This window comes from Phocoena phocoena, chromosome 14 (genome assembly GCF_963924675.1).
Source record: "Phocoena phocoena chromosome 14, mPhoPho1.1, whole genome shotgun sequence".
NCBI classification, from domain to species: domain Eukaryota; kingdom Metazoa; phylum Chordata; class Mammalia; order Artiodactyla; family Phocoenidae; genus Phocoena; species Phocoena phocoena.
In genome coordinates this window covers 19,222,715-19,244,612 of record NC_089232.1, presented here as the reverse complement: position 1 = coordinate 19,244,612, position 21,898 = coordinate 19,222,715, and the positions used below count along the sequence as shown (strand labels likewise).

Genomic DNA, 21,898 nt, shown 5'->3' with positions numbered 1-21,898 from the left:
CACATGGCCATATGTAAACAAGCGCCATAACATTTTCCCTAACCCAGAAAGTCCACTTCTGACAGAAGCGAAAACTGGATGCCTAAAGATGTATGTTACTCTGTTTTTAGTAACAGCAAACATTGGAGAGTCCTTTAACTGTCTGGCAACAGGGAATTGACTTGCCAAATAATAAAGCGAAAACATTTGGTAATTTTATTCGGTTATAAAAATTGACTACAAGTATACAGACACTGGAAATATTTGTAATATAAGAGATTAAGCAGTAATGAAAGGGTACATACTGAGATTGTAACTTTATAAAAATTGTAACTGAAGGATGCAATAATCACACATAAAATTGACCTCCCTTTATTCTCTGTCACTGCCTCCATTTTATTTCCTTTGTAGTAATCTTCATGATGTGAACTATAAAAATGCATTTACTTGTCTGATTTAAATATAAGCTTCTCTAAGGAATATAAATCATGCTTAACTTGATCTCCTCTGTATCTTCACTATATGGTACATCTAAGGTACTCAATATTTGAATGGCTGAATGCACCAGTGATTGATATTATTAAAGTATTTATTTGATAGTGACCTTTAAATAAAATGCACAGTATGAAAATAATATCTCTCAAATCCTTGCTGGGTACTGGGTTAATAACTGTAACCATTTTCATTTCAACCTTATCACCAGTATGTTTGTTTGTTTGTTTCTATCAGCATTTTTTTTTATAGTAGGTCATTGTTGGTTATCTATTTTAAATATAACAGTGTGTCCATGTTAATCCCAAACTCCCAATCTATCCCTCCACACCATTCCCCCGGTAACCATAAACTCATTCTCTAAGTCCATGAGTCTGTTTCTCATACTAAGTGAAGTAAGTCAGACAGAGAAAGACAAATATCATATGCTACTGCTTATATGCAGACTCTTAAAAAAGATACAAATAAAATTATTTACAAAACAGAAGAATTTTTAATTGAAATATAGTTACTATACAATATTATATAAGTTACAGGTGTACAATATAGTGATTCACAATTTTCAAAAGTTATACTTCATTTATAGTTATTATAAAATACTGGCTATATTTCCTGTGTTATACAATATATCCTTGTAGCTTATTTTATACCTAATAATCTGTACCTCTTACTCCCCCACCCCTATCTTGCTCTGCTTCCTCTTCCCTCTCCCCACTGGTAACCACTAGTTTGTTCTCTATATCTGTGAGTACCAGTTTGTGTTATCGTTGAAAAAATTGAGGCTCACAGAGGCAAAGCACCTTTCTTGGCTGGCAAGATGTAAACCCCAGGCTGCTTGCCTCCAGAGCCCAGCCTCTTGACCATCATATGATTTTTAAACATTAAAACATATAGAATAATCAAGAATGTCAGATGCTTCAGTGAGGTCCTCTAAAACAAAAGCAAGAAAAAGCGTTTCTCATTTTTTCCTCTCCTTCTGCATCTTCATGCTGCCCCAGCTGCCAACCTCCATTAAGCCGTCCTTCCCTGATCAAATTATCCCTGTTGTCTAAGCCTCTTCAGTCCTTCAGAGCCTCAGTTACTGGTAATCAGGTTGATAAATTCATCTCGGTCTGAGGCAGCTACATTTTTTTTTTTTAACAAACATTAGCTCATTTTATTATCATCATAAGTAGCTACATTTTAAAAGGATTTCATAATATCTCAGAGTGAAAGAGAGACGCTGTTGCAAACATTTTTGGGGGCAGCCAGACCATTCGGGCTCTGCTCCAATCAAGCTGTGAAGGTGGTCACTAAATCTACTCCTATGTCCATCTCTGTGGAAGTTCTTTGTCTTCTTAAGGTTGAATTCCTTTGGCATAACGTCGGCTGCTTCTGTCTCGCCTCTCAGAGTTCAGGGAAGTGTATTGCTTTGTCTCTTACTGAATTAAAGAATTCTCCATCTGTAATATAGGAGGTATGTTTTGTAGAAACCTTGAAATTCTGTATCAGATAGGCATGTATATGTTAACATCATTTTGTGTCCTAATTGTATCAGTGCAGGTAACTGAATAAATCTTCAGATTGAGACCATAGCTCTCTTCATTGCTATGATCATCATAGAGAATAACATTTGCCCGGAATTCACGGCATCGTCTCTTGTCCTTATGGTTTCATATGATCTTGTGACTGTGGTGATTGAAAATTCCATAAATTCCCTTTTAATAGTAAATAAGTTCATTTTATCCTCAAATTTATGATGATAATGAAATATTAACATGAGAAGCAAGTGCTTTATAAATCTCTGAATTGCTATTCTGCTTTATTTCAATAGTGTGCTCTTCTTAAAACACCCATATGATACCTGAAGCTGTAAAAATTAGTGAAATGATAAAGTGGAGGTTGAATGCACTGAATATGTGCTGGTGTCTGGAACTGAAGAGAACCGCAAATATTTAAGAATGTAATTTGATTTCCAGGACCAGAAAAGAAGAAAACATTCTTGTCTTTCTGATGTACCTCATATCACTTTGGAGTTAAATGCCTAAATACTATAGCTGAGATTTTTAATGTCTAATTAAGGAGCAGCCTTCCAGGTATTTTTGGCTATTCTTGTAAGTGTTCAAACAAGACTATGGCATTACTGAGACAGAGCTACTTTCTGTCTGTGATGTCCACACAAAACCAAATTTTTCTTAAAGACAGATATCATAAAATATCAATTATATGTGGAATCTAAGAAATGATACAAATGAACTTACTTACAAAACAGAAACAGACTCACAGACATAGAAAACAAACTTACGGTTACCAAGGGGAAAGCTGGAGGTGGGGAGATAAATTAGGAGTTTGGGATTAACATATATACACTGCTATATATAAAATAGATAACCAACAAGGACCTACTGTGTATCAAAGGGAACCCTTCTCAATACTCCGTAATGACCTATATGGGAAAAGAATTTTAAAAGAGTGGATATATGTGTATGTATGGCTGATTCACTTTGCTATACAGCAGAAAGTAACACAACATTTTTTTTTTTTTGAGGTGATATCTCATTGCGTTTTTTTTAACACTTTTATTGGAGTATAATTGCTTTACAATATTGTGTTAGTTTCTGCTGTATAAAAAAGTGAATCAGGGCTTCCCTGGTGGCGCAGTGGTTGAGAGTCCGCCTGCCGATGCAGGGGACACGGGTTCGTGCCCCGGTGTGGGAGGATCCCACATGCCGCGGAGCGGCTGGGCCCGTGAGCCATGGCCGCTGGGCCTGCGCGTCCGGAGCCTGTTGCTCCGCAACGGGAGAGGCCACAACAGTGAGAGGCCCGCGTACCGCAAAAAAAAAAAAAAGTGAATCAGCTATATGCATACGTATATTCCCATATCCCCTCCCTCTTGCATCTCCCTCCCACCCTCCTTATCCCACCCCTCTAGGTGGTTGCAAAGCACGAAGCTGATCTCCCTGTGCTATGTGGCTTCTTCCCACTAGCTATCTATTTTATATTTGGTAGTGTATATATGTCCATGCCACTCTCTCACTTTGTCCCAGCTTACCCTTCCCCCTCCCCATGTCCTCAAGTCCATTCTCTACATCTATGTCTTTATTCATGTCATGGCCCTAGGTTCATCAGAACCATTTTTTTTTTTTTTTTTTTAGATTCCATATACGTGTGTTAGCATACAGTATTTGTCTTTCTCTTTCTGACTTACTTCATTCTGTATGACAGACTCTAGGTGCATCCACCTCACTACAAATAATTCAATTTCGTTTCTTCTTATGGCTGAGTAATATCCCATTGTATATATATGCCACATCTTTATCCATTCAACTGTCGATGGACACTTAGGTTGCTTCCATGTCCAGGCTATTGTAAATAGTGCTGCAATGAACATTATGGTACATGACTCTTTTTGTATTAAGGTTTTCTCAAGGTATATGCCCAGTAGTAGGATTGCTGGGTTATATGGTAGTTCTAGCTTTAGTTTTTTAAGGAACCTTCATACTGTTCTCCATAGTGGCTGTATCAATTTACATTCCCACCAACAGTGCAAGAGGGTTCCCTTTCCTCCACACACTCTCCAGCATTAATTGTTTGTAGATTTTTTGATGATGGCCATTCTGAGTGGTGTGAGGTGATACCTCATTGTAGTTTTGATTTGCATTTCTCTAATGATTAGTGACGTTGAGCATCTTTTCATGTTTTTGTTGGCAATCTGTATATCTTCTCTGGAGAAATGTCTATTTAGGTCTTGTGCCCATTTTTGGATTGGGTTGTTTGTTTTCTTGATATTGAGCTGCATGAGCTGCTTATATATTTTTGAAATCAATCCTTTGTCAGTTGTCTTATTTGCAAATATTTTCTTCCATTCTGCGTGTTGTCTTTTTGTCTTTTTTATGGTTTCCTCTGCTGTGCAAAAGCTTTTAAGTTTCATAGGTCGCATTTGTTTATTTTTCTTTCCATTTCTCTAGGAAGTGAGTCAAAAAGGATCTTGCTGTGATTTATGTCATAGAGTGTTCTTCCTGTTTTCCTCTAAGAGTTTTATTATGTCTGGCCTTACATTTAGGTCTTTAATCCATTTTGAGTTTATTTTTGTGTATGGTGTTAGGAAGTGTTCTAATTTCGTTCTTTTACATGTAAGCTGTACAATTTTCCCAGCACACCTATTGAAGAGGCTGTCTTTTCTCCCTTGTATACTCTTGCTTCCTTTATCAAAGATAAGGTGACCATATGTGTGTGGGTTTATCTATGGGCTTTCTATCCTGTTCCATTGATCTATGTTTCTGTTTTTGTGCCAGTACAATAGTTTCTTGATTACTGTAGCTTTGTAGTATATTCTGAAGTTCAGGAGCCTGATTCCTCCAGCTCTGTTTTTCTTTTTCAAGATTGTTTTGGCTATTCGGGGTCTTTTGTGTTTCCATACAAATTGTGAAATTTTTTGTTCAAGTTCTGTGAAAAATGCCATTGATAGTTTGATAGGGATTGCATTGAATCTGTAGATTGCTTTGGGTCATATAGTCATTTTCACAATGTTGTTTTTTCCAATCCAAGAAAACGGTATATCTTTCCATCCATTTGTATCATCTTTAATTTCTTTTTTTTTTAAAAAAACATCTTTATTGGGGTATAATTGCTTTACAATGGTGTGTTAGTTTCTGCTTTATAACAAAGTGAATCAGTTATACATATACATATGTTCCCATATGTCTTCCCTCTTGCATCTCCCTCCCTCCCACTCTCCCTATCCCATCCCTCCAGGCTGTCACAAAGCACCGAGCTAATATCCCTGTGCCTTGCGGCTGCTTCCCCCTAGCTATCTACCTTAGTACGTTTGATAGTGTGTATATGTCCATGACTCTCTCTCGCCCTGTCAAAGCTCACCCTTCCCCCTCCCCATATCCTCAAGTCCGTTCTCCAGTAGGTCTGCGTCTTTATTCCTGTCTTACCCCCAGGTTCTTCATGACATTTTTTTTTCCCTTAAATTCCATATATATGTGTTAGCATACGGTATTTGTCTTTTTCTTTCTGACTTACTTCACTCTGTGTGACAGACTCTAGGTCTATCCATCTCATTACAAATAGCTCAATTTCATTTCTTTTTAAGGCTGAGTAATATTCCATTGTATATATGTGCCACATCTTCTTTATCCATTCATCCGATGATGGGTGCTTAGGTTGTTTCCATCTCCGGGCTATTGTAAATAGAGCTGCAATGAACATTTTGGTACATGACTCTTTTTGAATTTTGGTCTTCTCAGGGTATATGCCCAGTAGTGGGATTGCTGGGTCATATGGTAGTTCTATTTGTAGTTTTTTAAGGAACCTCCATACTGTTCTCCATAGTGGCTGAACCAATTCACATTCCCACCAGCAGTGCAAGAGTGTTCCTTTTTCTCCACATCCTCTCTAGCATTTATTGTTTCTAGATTTTTTGATGATGGCCATTCTGACTGGTGTGAGATGATATCTCATTGTAGTTTTGATTTGCATTTCTCTAATGATTAATGATGTTGAGCATTCTTTCATGTGTTTGTTGGCATTCTGTATATCTTCTTTGGAGAAATGTCTATTTAGGTCTTCTGCCCATTTTTGGATTGGGTTGTTTGTATTTTTGTTATTGAGCTGCATGAGCTGCTTGTAAATTTTGGAGATTAATCCTTTGTCAGTTGCTTCTTTTGCAAATATTTTCTCCCATTCTGAGGGTTGTCTTTTGGTCTTGTTTATGGTTTCCTTTGCTATGCAAAAGCTTTGAAGTTTCATTAGGTCCCATTTGTTTATTTTTGTTTTTATTTCCATTACTGTAGGAGGTGGGTCAGAAAGGATCTTGCTGGGATTTATGTCATAGAGTGTTCTGCCTATGTTTTCCTCTAAGCGTTTGATAGTTTCTGGCCTTACATTTAGGTCTTTAATCCATTTTGAGCTTATTTTTGTGTATGGTGTTAGGGAGTGATCTAATCTCATACTTTTACATGTACCTGTCCAGTTTTCCCAGCACCATTTATTGAAGAGGCTGTCCTTTCTCCACTGTACATTCCTACCACCTTTATCAAAGATAAGGTGTCCATATGTGCCTGGGTTTATCTCTGGGCTTTCTATCCTGTTCCATTGATATATCTTTCTGTTTTTGTGCCAGTACCATAATGTCTTGATTACTGTACCTTTGTAGTATAGTCTGAAGTCAGGGAGCCTGATTCCTCCAGCTCCTTTGTTCGTTCTCAAGATTGCTTTGGCTATTCGGGGTCTTTTGTGTTTCCATACAAATTGCAAAATTTTTTGTTCTAGTTCTGTGAAAAATGCCACTGGTAGTTTGATAGGGATTGCATTGAATCTGTAGATTGCTTTACGTAGTAGAGTCATTTTCACAATGTTGATTCTTCCCATCCAAGAACATGGTGTATCTCTCCATCTATTTGTATCATCTTTAATTTCTTTCATCAGTGTCTTATAATTTTCTGCATACAGGTCTTTCATCTCCTTAGGTAGGTTTATTCCTAGATATTTTATTATTTTTGTTGCAACGGTAAATGGGAGTGTTTTCTTGATTTCACTTTCAGATATTTCATCATTAGTATATAGTAATGCTAGAGATTTCTGTGCATTAATTTTGTATCCTGCTACTTTACCAAATTCATTGATTAGCTCTAGTAGTTTTCTGGTAGCATCTTTAGGATTCTCTATGTATAGTATCGTGTCATCTGCAAACAGTGACAGCTTTACTTCTTCTTTTCCGATTTGGATTCCTTTTATTTCCTTTTCTTCTCTGATTGCTGTGGCTAAAACTTCCAAAACTATGTTGAATAAAAGTGGTGAGAGTGGGCAACCTTGTCTTGTTCCTGATCTTAGTGGAAATGCTTTCAGTTTTTCACCATTGAGGATGATGTTTGCTGTGGGCTTGTCATATATGGCCTTTATTATGTTGAGGAAAGTTCCCTCTATGCCTACTTTCTGCAGGGTTTTTATCATAAATGGGTGTTGAATTTTGTCGAAAGCTTTCTCTGCATCTATTGAGATGATCATATGGTTTTTCTCCTTCAATTTGTTAATATGGTGTATCACGTTGGTTGATTTGCGTATATTGAAGAATCCTTGCATTCCTGGAATAAACCCCACTTGATCATGGTGTATGATCCTTTTAATGTGCTGTTGGATTCTGTTTGCTAGTATTTTGTTGAGGATTTTTGCATCTATGTTCATCAGTGATATTGGCCTGTAGTTTTCTTTCTTTGTGACATCCTTGTCTGGTTTTGGTATCAAGGTGATGGTGGCCTCGTAGAAGGAATTTGGGAGTGTTCCTCCCTCTGCTATATTTTGGAAGAGTTCGAGAAGGATAGGTGTTAGCTCTTCTCTAAACGTTTGATAGAACTCACCTGTGAAGCCATCTGGTCCTGGGCTTTTGTTTGTTGGAAGATTTTTAATCACAGTTTCAATTTCAGTGCTTGTGATTGGTCTGTTCATATTTTCTATTTCTTCCTGATTCAGTCTTGGCAGGTTGTGCATTTCTAAGAATTTGTCCATTTCTTCCAGATTGCCCATTTTATTGGCATAGAGTTGCTTGTAGTAATCTCTCATGATTTTTTTTATTTCTGCAGTGTCAGTTGTTACTTCTCCTTTTTCATTTCTAATTCTATTGATTTGAGTCTTCTCCTTTTCTTGATGAGTCTGGCTAGTGGTTTATCTATTTTGTTTATCTTCTCAAAGAACCAGCTTTTAGTTTTATTGATCTTTGTTATAGTTTCCTTCATTTCTTTTTCACTTATTTCTGATCTGATTTTTATGATTTCTTTTCTTCTGCTAGCTTTGGGGTTTTTTTGTTCTTCTTTCTCTATTTGCTTGAGGTGCAAGGTTAGATTGTTTATTCGAGATGTTTCCTGCTTCTTAAGGTGGGCTTGTATTGCTATAAACTTCCCCCTTAGAACTGCTTTTGCTGCATCCCATAGGTTTTGGGTCGTTGTGTCTCCATTGTCATTTGTTTCTAGGTATTTTTTTATTTCCTCTTTGATTTCTTCAGTGATCACTTCATTATTAAGTAGTGTATTGTTTAGCCTCCATGTGTTTGTATTTTTTACAGATCTTTTCCTGTAATTGATATCTAGTCTCATGGCGTTGTGGTCGGAAAAGATACTTGATACAATTTCAGTTTTCTTAAATTTACCAAGGCCTGATTTGTGACCCAAGATATGATCTATCCTGGAGAATGTTCCATGAGCACTTGAGAAAAATGTGTATTCTGTTGTTTTTGGATGGAGTGTCCTATAAATATCAATTAAGTCCATCTTGTTTAATGTATCATTTAAAGCTTGTGTTTCCTTATTTATTTTCATTTTGGATGATCTGTCCATGGGTGAAAGTGGGGTGTTAAAGTCCCCTACTATGAATGTGTTACTGTCGATCTCCCCTTTTATGGCTGTTAGTATTTGCCTTATGTATTGAGGTGATCCTATGTTGGGTGCATAAATATTTACAATTGTTATATCTTCTTCTTGGATCGATCCCTTGATCATTATGTAGTGTCCTTGTTTGTCTCTTTTAATAGTCCTTATTTTAAAGTCTATTTTGTCTGATATGAGAATTGCTACTCCAGCTTTCTTTTGGTTTCCATTTGCATGGAATATCTTTTTCCATCCCCTTACTTTCAGTCTGTATGTGTCTGTAGGTCTGAAGTGGGTCTCTTGTAGACAGTATATATAAGGGTCTTGTTTTTGTATCCATTCAGCTAATCTGTGTCTTTTGGTGGGAGCATTTAATCCATTTACATTTAAGGTAATTATCGATATGTATGTTCCTATTCCCATTTTCTATATTGTTTTGGGTTCGTTATTATAGGTCTTTTCCTTCTCTTATATTTCTTGTCTAGAGAAGTTCCTTTAGCATTTGCTGTAAAGGTGGTTTGGTGGTGCTGAACTCTCTCAGCTTTTGCTTGTCTGTAAAGGTTTTAATTTCTCCATCAAATGTGAATGAGATCCTTGCTGGGTAGAGTAGTCTTGGTTGCAGGTTTTTCTCCTTCATCACTTTCAGTATGTCCTGCCACTCCCTTCTGGCTTGTAAGGTTTCTGCTGAGAGATCAGCTGTTAACCTTATGGGGATTCCCTTGTGTGTTATTTGTTGTTTTTCCCTTGCTGCTTTTAATATGCTTTCTTTGTATTTAATTTTTGACAGTTTGATTAATATGTGTCTTGGTGTATTTCCCCTTGGATTTATCCTGTATGGGACTCTCTGTGCTTCCTGGACTTGATTAACTATTTCCTTTCCCATATTAGGGAAGTTTTCAACTATAATCTCTTCAAATATTTTCTCAGTCCCTTTCTTTTTCTCTTTTTCTTCTGGAACCCCTATAGTTCGAATGTTGGTGTGTTTAATGTTGTCCCAGAGGTCTCTGAGACTGTCCTCAGTTCTTTTCATTCTTTTTTCTGTATTCTGCTCTGCAGTAGTTATTTCCACTACTTTATCTTCCAGGTCACTTATCCGTTCCTCTGCCTCAGTTATTCTGCTATTGATCCCATCTAGGGTACTTTTAATTTCATTTATTGCATTGTTCATCGTTGCTTGTTTCATCTTTATTTCTTCTAGGTCCTTGTTAACTGTTTCTTGCATTTTGTCCATTCTACTTCCAAGATTTCGGATCATCCTTACTATCATTATTCTGAATTCTTTTTCAGGTAGACTGCCTATTTCCTCTTCATTTGTTAGGTCTGGTGCATTTTTATCTTGCTCCTTCATCTGCTGTGTGTTTTTCTGTCTTCTGATTTTGCTTATCTTACTGTGTTTGGGGTCTCCTTTATGCAGGCTGCACGTTCATAGTTCCCGTTGTTTTTGATGTCTGTCTCCAGGGGCTAAGGTTGTTTCAGTGGGTTGTGTATGCTTCCTGGTGGAGGGGACTAGTGCCTGTGTTGTGGTGGATGAGGCTGGATCTTGTCTCTCTAGTGGGCAGGTTCACGTCTGGTGGTGTGTTTTGGGGTGTCTGTGGCCTTATTATGATTTTAGGCAGCCTCTCTGCTAATGGGTGGGGTTGTGTTCCTGTTTTGTTAGTTGTTTGGCATACGTTGTCCAGCACTGTGGCTTGCTGGTCGTTGAGTGAAGCTGGGTGCTGGTGTTAAGATGGAGGTCTCTGGGAGATTTCTGCCGTTTAATATTATGTGGGGCTGGGAGGTCTCTTGTTCACCAGTGTCCTGAAGTTGGCTCTCCCACCTCAGAGGCAGAGCCCTGACTCCTGGCTGGAGCACCAAGAGCCTTTCATCCACACGGCTCAGAATAAAAGGGAGAAAATGTAGAGAGAATTAGTAGAAGTATGAGGAAAGAAAGAAGGAAAGGAGGAAAGGAAGGAAGGAAGAAGCAAAGAAGGAAAGAAAGGAGGGAGGGAGGGAGGGAGGAAGGAAGGAAGGAGGGAAAGAAGGATAAAAGACAGAAAGAAAGAAGATACAGTAAAAATAAAATAAAGTATAATATAGTTATTGAATTTAAAAATATTTAGAAAAAAAAAAGTGACGGATGGAACCTTAGGACAAATGTTGGTAGCAAAGCTATACAGAGAAAATCTTACACAGAAGCATACACATACACCTTCACAAAAAGAGGTAAAGGGGGAAAAATCATAAATCTTGCTCTCAGAGACCACCTCCTCAATTTGGGGTGATTCGTTGTCTAAAGGAGGGAAGGAAGGAAGGAAAGAAAGAAAGAAAGAATGTAGGTAAAGTATAATCAAGTTATTACATTTAAAATTAATTATTAAGAAAAAAAATGTTTAAAAGAACCATGGACGGATAGAGCCCTAGGACAAATGGTGGAAGCAAGAGTATACAGACAAGATCTCACACAGAAGCATACACGTACACATTCACAAAAAGAGGAAAAGGGAAAAAAATCATAGATCTCGCTCCTAAATTCCACCTCTTCAATTTGGGATCATTCCTTGTCTATTCAGGTATTCCACAGATGCAGGGCACATCAAGTTGATTGTGGAGCTTTAATCCGCTGCTTCTGTGGCTGGTGGGAGAGATTTCCTTTTCTCTTCTTTGTTCTCACAGCTCACAGGAGCTCAGCTTTGGATTTGGCCCTGCCTCTGCGTGTAGGTCGCTGGAGGGCGTCTGTTTTTTGCTCAGACAGGACGGGGTTAAAGGAGCTGCTGATTCGGGGGCTCCGGGTCACTCAGGCCAGGGGTTGGGGGGGGGGGGAAGGAGGGGCACTGCGTGCGGGGCGGGCCTGCGGCAGCAGAGGCGGCATAACGTTGCGGCAGAGGCCGGCGTGACGTTGCACCAGCCTGAGGCCCGCCATGCGTTCTCCCCGGGAAGTTGTCCCTGGATCCCGGGAAACTGGCAGTGGCGGGCTGCACAGGCTCCGCGGAAGAGGGTTGTGGAGAGTGACTTGTGCTCGCACACAGGCCCCTTGGTGGCGGCAGCAGCAGCCTTAGCGTCTCCCGCCCGTCTCTGGGGTCCGCGCTTTTAGCCGCGGCTCGCGCCCGTCTCTGGGGTTCGCGCTTTTACCCGCGGCTCGCGCCCGTCTCTGGAGTTCCTTTAAGCAGCGCTCTTAAACCCCTCTCCTCGCGCACCAGGAAACAAAGAGGGAAGAAAAAGTCTCTTGCCTCTTCGGCAGGTGCAGGCTTTTCCCCGAACTCCCTCCCGGCTAGTCGTGGCGCACCAACCCCTTCAGGCTATGTTCAAGCCGCCAACCCCAGTCCTCTCCCTGAGCTCCGTCCAAAACCGAAACCTGAGCCTCAGCTCGCAGCCCCGCCCGCCCTGGCGGGTGAGCAGACAAGCCTCTCGGGCTGGTGAGTGCCGGTCGGCACCATCCTCTGTGCAGGAATCTCCCCGCTTTGCCCTCCACACCTGTCGCTGTGCACTACTCCGCGGTTCCGAAGCTCCCCCCTCCGCCTCCCGTAGTCTCCGCCCGCGGAGGGGCTTCCTAGTGTGTGGAAACTTTTCCTCCTTCACAGTTCCCTCCCACTGGTGCAGGTGCCGTCCTTATTCTTTTGTCTCTGTTTTTTCTTTTTTTCTTTTGCCCTACTCAGGTACGTGGGGAGTTTCTTGCCTTTTGGGAGGTCTGAGGTCTTCTGTCAGCCTTCAGTAGGTGTTCTGTAGGAGTTGTTCCACGTGTAGATGTATTTCTGGTGTATCCGTGGGGAGGAAAGCGATCTCCGCGTCTTACTCTTCCGCCATCTTCACGGTCCCCCCATCTTTAATTTCTTTCATCAGTGTCTTATAGTTTTCTGCATACAGGTCTTTTGTCTCCTTAGGTAGGTTTATTCCTAGGTATTTTATTCTTTTCTAACACATTTTAAATCAACTATACTCCAATAATTTTTTTAAAAAAATAAAAAATAATAAAAACCAAAATAAAATAGATCAACAGCAAGGAACAAAAAACAAATTTGATAGCTACAGTGTTCTGTTCATGAGGAACTTCGAGCTGTGGGTGTTTTTTGGTACATGTGTTTGATTGAAAACATCTTGCATTTTTAAAAATTACAATGTATTTTTATGAGGACTCCACACATTCTTGATTTTGTCACTTTTATCTCTGCCATCAGTGTCCCTGGAATATCTCTTATCTGTTCTTGGTCAGCTATGGTGATGATTAAAGTGTTCAGGAATGGATGCCAATCATACAGATTCGGTTTAAGGAGCAAGTTCCTTTCTTAGGAGAATCAGCATCAGCTCTCCCTGATAGTTTATTGTCTTTCTAAAACTGCTAATGATATTATTGTTTGATTTATCTATTTACCCAGTGTGCCTCCAGAAGAGTGAAAAATATCATAGTCTTTGAGCATCCAGAAAATTGCTCTAATCAGGGAATCAGAAAAGCATTATAAGATGGATATCTTACCTCTTCATGATGTGTTTACTTGATTCCCAGCCAGGAGTACTGATCATTTCTTTTTTGAACCCTTAAAGCTCTTATAGTCAGCAGCATACAACTTAGCTAAGGCTGCTAAGCTTCCTTCTTTCCCCCAAGGTAACCAGTTTTTAAGGCACCTAAGTCAAGGATAGAAGACTTGGCCCAGTCTTTTTAGCTTTTACTTCCCCAAATCCATTATGCTCTCAGAAGTCATGGAGGAGGGTTCCCTTTCCTGAGAGAGTCTTGGGAAATTTAGTGCAATTAGCTCACCAAGGAGCTATGCCACATTTACTCATGGCCTAGTCACTTTCAGAAATCATAAATCAATCTAAATAGCCCAACATTTAATAGTTAATGATAGACTTTATTGTTTTTTGAGCCCCCAGGAAGGCAATTGACTCTTGTTGCCTGAGCTAAGTTGTAAACAATTCAAGAGTGGAGAAAGCAGAGGCCAGCCCCAGCCTGTAAATGTTACCTATTTAGTTGATTCAAGCAGGTTTCAAAATTCTAGTAAATATAATCATATCACTCAATTTTGGTTTGCAGTCTCATAACACTGATCTATTAATGGTATATTGTTCATTTTTTTACTCCAATTAATTTTTTTCTAATGTCTCATGATTCTATTCTCCTATTCTCTTCCCCTCCTCCCCCCCTTAGGAAGACTATCATGCCAAATTTTTTTTTAAAAGGAGAAAATATTGTGATTTGAAACATAGGACATTTTATTTCACCAAAGAGTTTCTGATATCGTAACATAAGAGCTGTAGTTAAAGAACAGGTAGTTGAAATCAATCAGTAAGTACCTACTGTGTGCAGTAGCCTTGTACTGGTGTTGAAATATTCACTGGCATTTCAAGCTGCATTTTTGATTAGGAGCTGCCTCAAGACTGAAACTTAGTGTTTGCTGCCAGAGTTCTCAAAATCACAATATATAAAACCATGTTCAGAGTCACCATGACGTCAATGAGTCCAGTGAGAAACACAAAGGCAAGCCAAAGGAAAACAAGGAAGATAGGAATTTGGATTGTGTCCATGACCAGTTTAAAATACAGAAGCTTGCCTTTGGAGATAGTGAAATCCTTAGCATCGTGTTGGAAATATTTTCAGAATGTTGTAGAATATAACACAAGGTAAATGAAATTCTGATTTTAAGTAGACTTAAACAGCAGGAGTACATTTCAGAGTGGAGGTTACCAGGCTTTAGGATTTATAAATCAGTAAATTAAAGAGAATAAGTAATTGAAGAACTATTGGGAGTTGTCACTTCTTTATTTTTGCTAAGTGTTGCTAGCACTATTCCCCTACTATGATTCTGTTGTGCAATGAAGTCCCCACACTAGATCTGAGCCATAATAGAGTTTATTAAACAAAGGATGAAGAAACATTTCAAAGGATACAAAAAAAATTTTGGTTGTTTGTTTTTTATCACAATGTGGAAGTTACTGGTTGGCATCTCCCTCACACAAGAGCCCAGTTCTTCTCAGCCCCATCATTCCCAGGGACCTGCCTGGGGACCTGCCACCAGCATGTGCAGGAGACTGTGTGGTCTGGAGAGCCACCTCTGTGTCTTATACAAGCCATTACAGTATTCCCTTCTGTGCTTAGGCTGACACTCTTCTGCTGTCTGCAAGCCTTACCTCTAAACCATACTCAGGCTTCTCCCTGACTTATACTAGGCTCCCTTGAGACTCATACAAGTGCAAGAAAGTATTTTATCAGAGCTGGTGATATAATAGATTGTAGTTACTGCATTAAAAAAAAACACTTTTATTATGGAAAATTTCAAGCATATCTTAAAGTAGAGCCTGTATAATGAACCATCATACAGTATCACACAGCTTCGACCATTCTGAACTAATAGCCAGTCATTTTTTCTATACCTCCACCCATTTCCCCTACCCTAAATAACTGTGAAGCAAATCCCAAACATATCATTTCATCCATAAGCATCTCGATATATATGTGTGTGTGTGTGTGTGTGTGTGTGTGTGTGTGTGTGTGTGTGTGTATATGGCTATGGACACTTAACTGAAGTATTACTAAGGTATTTTAAAACATTACATAAAAAAACATATATAAAAGCTATAGACACGTTAAATAAAATAACTGAATTATTACTAGGGTATTTTAAACATTAACCCCTTAATATCATCAAATATTTAGTGAATTTTAAATTTCTTTCATTGTTTTACAATGTACATATATATAAAAATTCATTTAAATATTTATGGTTATTTATATAATGGTTTATTTGTCTATTCAGGATCTATAAAGGTCTGACTTTTTTCTACTAGTTATCACCATCAGGATTTTCATGATGGCATCCATGTGGTTTTATTTTACATGTTTGTCTCTTCGATTTCTGTAAATTGAGAATCGATCCTAAGGCTGATCATTTTCATGTTTTGTTGTTTTTGTTGTTGTTGTTGCTTTTGGCAAGAACGTTTCATAGGTAGTGTTCTGTCGTTCTATCAAAAGATACATAATATATGGTTCTCTTTCTTTTTCTTATTTATAAATATTTTTATGTCAACAGCCATTTAATACTTGGTCTAGAGCCTTTATCTCATAGAGAGTGCTGGTATTTTCTTACTTTTCATCTTACAAAGATGCAAGCAAATATTACCCAAGATCTGATTCCTGGAGCATTTTAAAGTTTTCATGTTGTTGTCCTTATATAGAGTCATATGCCAAACTCTTTAGCAGTTGTTCACTGCAATGGAAAAGTGCGACCTCAAGTCTCTGTCACATACCAAGCAAGGATGATAAAAAGCAAACAAAACCATCATCTGAAATCATCATTTCATAAAATAAAAGGTTTTCAACAGCAGAAATGGGAAGAATTTAAGATTAAAAGACAGAATTTTAAATTAAATACATATATCTTTCTCAAAAATTCATCACACCATCCTGATTTCACACGCCACCATGGACAGGGGCCACTGCATTCTGGACTCAAACAATGGACTAGAGTGTAAGAACTATTGTTTAGCTCCATGACATTAGTAAACATCTGCTAGAAGGTAATGTGAAAATTTGTCCAGCCAAATTACAGGACTAGCAACTTTAAGAGTATCTTTAACTTATTATGTATTCCAAATCACTATATGCAATTTTCAAAAGCTATTAAAAGGTTACTCTTTAATTCATTAAACATGTATTGAGCACCAATTCTATGTCACATACTTATTCAGGTGTTTGGAATATAAAATACAGTAGAATACAAATATAACAAAGATTAATATAAAAGCAGAGTGGAGACAATATTGAAATTGAGAACCTGCATTCTTGCTCTCCCTCCAAGGAGCCTCCTCATACCCCTGGGCATTTAGTATCCTATGAATGGGTATAAAAAGGCATGTTTGTCTTTCTCTTTGAAAACTAAGTTACATAGTGAAAATTATCTGAAGAATCAAAGGTAAACTATAAAATATAAGAAACTACATGATAACTTTTGGAATTAAATCTGTGGTTTCTCATAGTATATATTCTCACTGTAATAGACTTAATATGTTCTTTCTTAAAAGCTTCAAAATGGGATTCTTTGCACTAATGATTTATTGAGGTCATCTTTGAAAGTATCCCTAGTATCACCATCTATCCATCTCCTTTTGCTGATAAGGAAACAATCCTTATCACAAATGTGACATGACTTACAGAATGGGTTAGTGGTTGAGCCTCCTCATCTCCAGCTCTGTGCTGCTCTCCCTGTTCCACACTAAGGTTTCTTTCACATGAGGAACTATACACATATGCAGTGCATTTGAATCTCCCAGAGCATTAAGGCATAGTAGGGAGGCAGTCTTGTTTTGGAGAGCAGAAGTGAACAAAAAAGTGATACAAAAAGTCAGGTGGCCACAGGGCTCCTAGGGATTCTCTCTTCTAATCATGTACTCTACTTGCCTTACTGCTCCTAGCCCTGGCAGCCCTTCTCTTCTCCTTTGCCCTTTCTAAACCCCATCCTCCTGTCCTCTTGACATCAGCTTGGTGGGACTGATCAGTGTTTTGATTATAACTTTGTGTGCTGTTGACCTTGGCCAATTAGGCCAGCCTTGTATTACCAATTCTCACTCCTTGAAGAGAAGGAATAACATTGAAATGCTTGACCTGGGAACTTGAATTCAGTTCAGCTGTTTTGGCTGGTATAATATGTTTTAAAAATCAAATTTGAATACCTTTATAGTGGACTTGCACCTCCTCATTGGCTGCACACTCCCCCCCACTGCCTACTGGATTACACCAGGCTTTTCTACACACTTTTCAGAACTGCTTGGCCCCTGAAAGCATTTGAGTTGACTACTGCTGGACTGACATCTTCCTGACAGACTGTGACAGGAAGATCTTGGGTTCTTTGGGGTAACAGACACTAATTTTCAGTTTACTATGGGTCTCTTTAAAATCAAAAGCATTGCCTATGGCATCTCTCTCACTGGTCAGAATTTAGTACTGATGTGGCCAAAATCACAATGCTTTGCATTCAATAATGAGTCTTAGGGAGTTCAAGTGAGAGTGTAGATGGAGGGGGAAAGAGTTCAGAAGAACCCAGTTAAAATACATTATTGTGTGTGCTCAAGAATCTTGAAGCAATGATTTGTTATTAACACCTTGCTTTTCTGATAGAAATGCCTACAGACAGAAGACTTAGCAATATTTGGTTTAATACAGAAGGGTCCCTTCATCTCATTTCTGAAAGGATTCTCCTGGATGTGGCGCTCTCCAGGGAAGGTACAAGGTCAGGCAACAGTGTATTTTCCCTTGGTCCCAACATCATTTTCATTCAAATGCTCTTCAATACAGGTTGCCAATTTGGCCTGTTCCATCTCCAACAATGAAGAAGGGGTGAAATTAGTTCGGATGGCAGCCACCCAGATTGACAGCCTGTGTCCCCAGGTAAGCCTCATTTACTTTGTTTCCAAAGCCTGATATTTCAGATCTTCTACGCTTCAGCCCTCATGTCACTCATTTCCTTGCCTTGCCCTCTTTCCTCTCACTGGAAAGTGCTACCCAACATTCATGGGCCATTTCAGGTTCTGCCTTTCTCAAAAAGAACTTCAAACTATTCCAGTCTCTTCAGAATTACTGTGGCGATTATTCTCTTTTCCACTCCTATTCACTTTCTTCTATTTGTCTTGGACTGTTATTTCAATGCTCCGTATCTATTTACCTTTAGTGTCTCAACCACTAAATTGTATGCTTGCGCATGTAGAACAAAACTTCTATTTCTGCCACATCTGTGCTAAGTAGGCTTTGTCCAGTAAGCACTTTTTGAAACCTATATCTTACAAAAAGAAGAAAAGCAAACAAAAATTATTAGTAGTTGATAACCTACTTTAAGCTTCATGTTTTGATTGTCCTTCCAAACACTGGGAACCCACTTATCTGTGGAAGCTGCAGGGTCCAGGATTTCAACATGATCTTTGACCTGCTTGTTCCTCTTTCAAAGAGTGTGGTCAATATGTCCCTGGATTGTTTCTAACAAATAGGTCATCAATGCCGCTCTCACACTGGCTGCCCGGCCACAGAGCAAAGTTGCTCAGGACAATATGGATGTCTTCAAAGACCAGTGGGAAAAGCAGGTCCGAGTGCTGACAGAGGCTGTGGATGACATCACCTCAGTGGATGACTTCCTTTCTGTCTCAGGTAATCACAAACGGGCCCCTTACAAGGCAGCCGAAGGAAGAGAACAAGATGAGATGAGGAATATGTTTCAAATGTCATGGGTCTGTGTTTCAAGTGCTCTCCTTGGCCCTTGAGCTGTCAATCATCTCTGCAACTGTAATTGTAACACCCTCTTGAAAATTCTTCTCTGCTGTGCACATTATTTCAAGACACTGAGCCAAAGCATTTGGGGAGAAAACACAAATTTCTGATCAAGATATTAGAAACCTGAACAGATTATTTAAGTAGAGTTAGCCTCCTTTTTACTTCCTGGAGTTTTTAAAATAGGATGGCCTTTGATGCATCTGACATCCATCTAAAAAAGGGTATGGGTTATGAGACTGGTTATGTTTAAAAATCAAAAAAACAATGAGTTATCCCAATTTGGCTGCGTTAAGGTTTTTTCCCTCAATAAGTGAAGTTACCCAGGTTTGTGATAAGCTGGGAAGAAATGTTAGCCACAGAATGAGCCCATTAGAAGGTACTTGGGAGCTATTGAGGCTTTGAGCACTTGACCATGAGGTTGTGGAAAGAAGTGAGAGAAAGTAACTAGTCATCACTGGAAATTGTAACTTTCTTCTTTGTAAATGAAGCCAGACTGAAGGATGTTGGCACATTTGAGTAACCATGTAATCAATTTGACCTTTAACGGGGCTCATCAATGCTGTTTCAAATTTGGCTACCGCCAGCTAATGGGCCTTTTTCCAAACACATTTGACTAAACACACTTGACCCAATTCACCTGGAAAAGTCTCTATGGGAGGCATGGGGGAGGATTGCGAGGCATTAAAATAACCAAGTGACGCTTGAAAATTCAAATTGACCAGGTGTTGACTCTACCCACAGGCATATGGGACTCACACCTGACAGCTCAGGTGTGCCCTAGCCTTGACCAGGACTTACTGAGGTCTGAGAGGGAGGGGTTGCAGCACAGCTGGTGGGATCCAGAGAGACAGGGCCTCTGACTGCAACAGTGTGGAAGGGATTTCTGCAGGAGGCTTAGTGTATTTAGAAACTTTTCTCTAGTTGCAGTCTTTCCTTTCACCAAGAAACTGACAATGAATTTCCCACTGGGGGCTTGTGTTTAAAGCTTGTCTGAGAACAGCATAGTTGAATCTGTAGATCTGATGGATGATGGAAAAGCCAACTTTGAAATCATGGAGGGCAGGGCAAAGGATATGGGAAAAACGAGTGAACACGTGCTCAGTATCTATAATTTGTCTGACTTTCTGCTATTTGGTTTAATTCACACCAAAGTTTTATAAGATAGGCATCACTATTCTGAGCCTTCCTTTGAGAAAAGTAAGGCACTGAGAGGTAGGTAACTTGGAAGAGGTATAATTAAAATCCAGCTATCCTCTTTCCAGAATCTATATAGTTCTCAGTAAGTCTAGATAGAAGGGAATTTGCCTTTGATGTTTCCAGTTTTCATTGCAGCTCCTTCCCCACCCCCTCAAACCTCGCCATCCCCTCTGGTACCACCATTCCACTCTCTCTTCCCTCTTGGAAACCTGTCTTATTCTTCATTCCCAAAGTGCTTTGTTTTTGATGACTTGTCAAAGCAACTATTCATTTAAACATACCCATATCCAGGGGTTGGCTGATAAAAAACTCAATGTGTTGCCATTCCTGGGATTTTTGCTTCACTGATGCGTGAGTCCTAACAACATAAAAGATATGCAAGAAATGTATCTTTCATAAGGTTCTTAGAAATTGTTTGGATAGACATATTGGGGATTTGAGTGGTGGGGAACAGAAGGACGGACACCAGGACTGAGCATTTTTCTTGTATCTAGTCAGTCTTTGCCAAGATGACTATAGGGGTCCCCAAAAGGGGCAGGGGGACTCTCCAACCAGCCTCAGATCTCACACAGCAATCCTAACAGCACCTGGAAATCTTATGCTATTCCCCTTCTATCTACAATTGAATAGAAAATATCCATATACTACCTTTTTCAAAGAGGAATCATTTCAGAACTTAAAGCTTTCCCAACTTCTCCTTTTCTTTAAATGCATATATGAAAATTTCTGAGGGTAGAGAAAAGCAAGTTTAGGAGGTCTTATCTCAGACTGTTTCAGTAGTGCAAAGCTTTTCTTAATTTTCTTCCACCGGATATGCCTCTCTGCCACCTTTCTCCCTGCTATTCCTTTGTGCATCTCATTATTACCAGCAACAAGAAAAGGATTTGGCTTCCGCTGATAACACTGTGCAGTCCAACCCCAGTGGTACAAGCGCCGTGGCATGCCATGACAGGAAAATGAACAGGCACTGTCAGGGAGCCAGCCTTGGCAGGACCTGCTAGAGCATGCCTTTGGACTTGACAATCGGAGGCGGCAGGCACCTTTCCATAGATGGGCTTGACAAATAATGACACAGGCCACTCTGTCCTGCTAGTAGACTGTAGATACAGCCCGATAGTTGGGGAAACTACTCATCTCCTCTCCGAGCTGGAGCCAAAACATTTGCATCAGTAAATTGCAAGGTTGGCCCAGGAGATATTTTGAAATGGCATTAATGACACTTTATGTATCTATCAGTTTCTTCTTAAGGGAATATCTATTCTGGCAGGAAACTCTATTTTGAAAACAACAACAGAAAGGATTTTTTTTAAGAGATAGTTTTGTTTTGCTTTCTTTCCTTTTTTTTTTTTTTTTCATGCTACCTGAACTTGTGTGTCTGAGTGCTTAATTTGTCCATATGAAAAGCAGCAAGTTTGGGGAGCTACTAACATTACAGGAGCAAAACCAATTTTCAGATGTAGTCTGGGCTTATAGAAAAAAATGAAATGGCTGTATTAGAACACTTAAACTTTTCCCACTGGGCAAAAACTAAAATTTTTAATAGTGTCTTAAAATGAGCATCCTGGCATTAATCACATAACAGTTGAATTCTTGGGTTTGGCTCACAAAATAGCAGGCATCTAAGATCTGAAAAAGCTGTTAACTCAATCCCATAATGTCT

The 21,898-nt window shown here is 39.2% G+C and overlaps 1 protein-coding gene across 5 annotated transcripts in view; it reads left to right on the top strand.

Annotated features, from left to right (window-relative positions):
- CTNNA2 (catenin alpha 2) overlaps window positions 1–21,898 on the top strand; it is a 1,049,032-nt gene that overhangs the window by 926,153 nt on the left and 100,981 nt on the right. For all 5 annotated transcript variants that reach the window (XM_065891313.1, XM_065891311.1, XM_065891310.1 and 2 more), the window contains 2 exons: window positions 18,076–18,168; window positions 18,762–18,918. In XM_065891313.1, coding sequence (XP_065747385.1) covers window positions 18,076–18,168; window positions 18,762–18,918 — 250 coding nt within the window. The remainder of the gene's footprint in view (window positions 1–18,075; window positions 18,169–18,761; window positions 18,919–21,898) is intronic.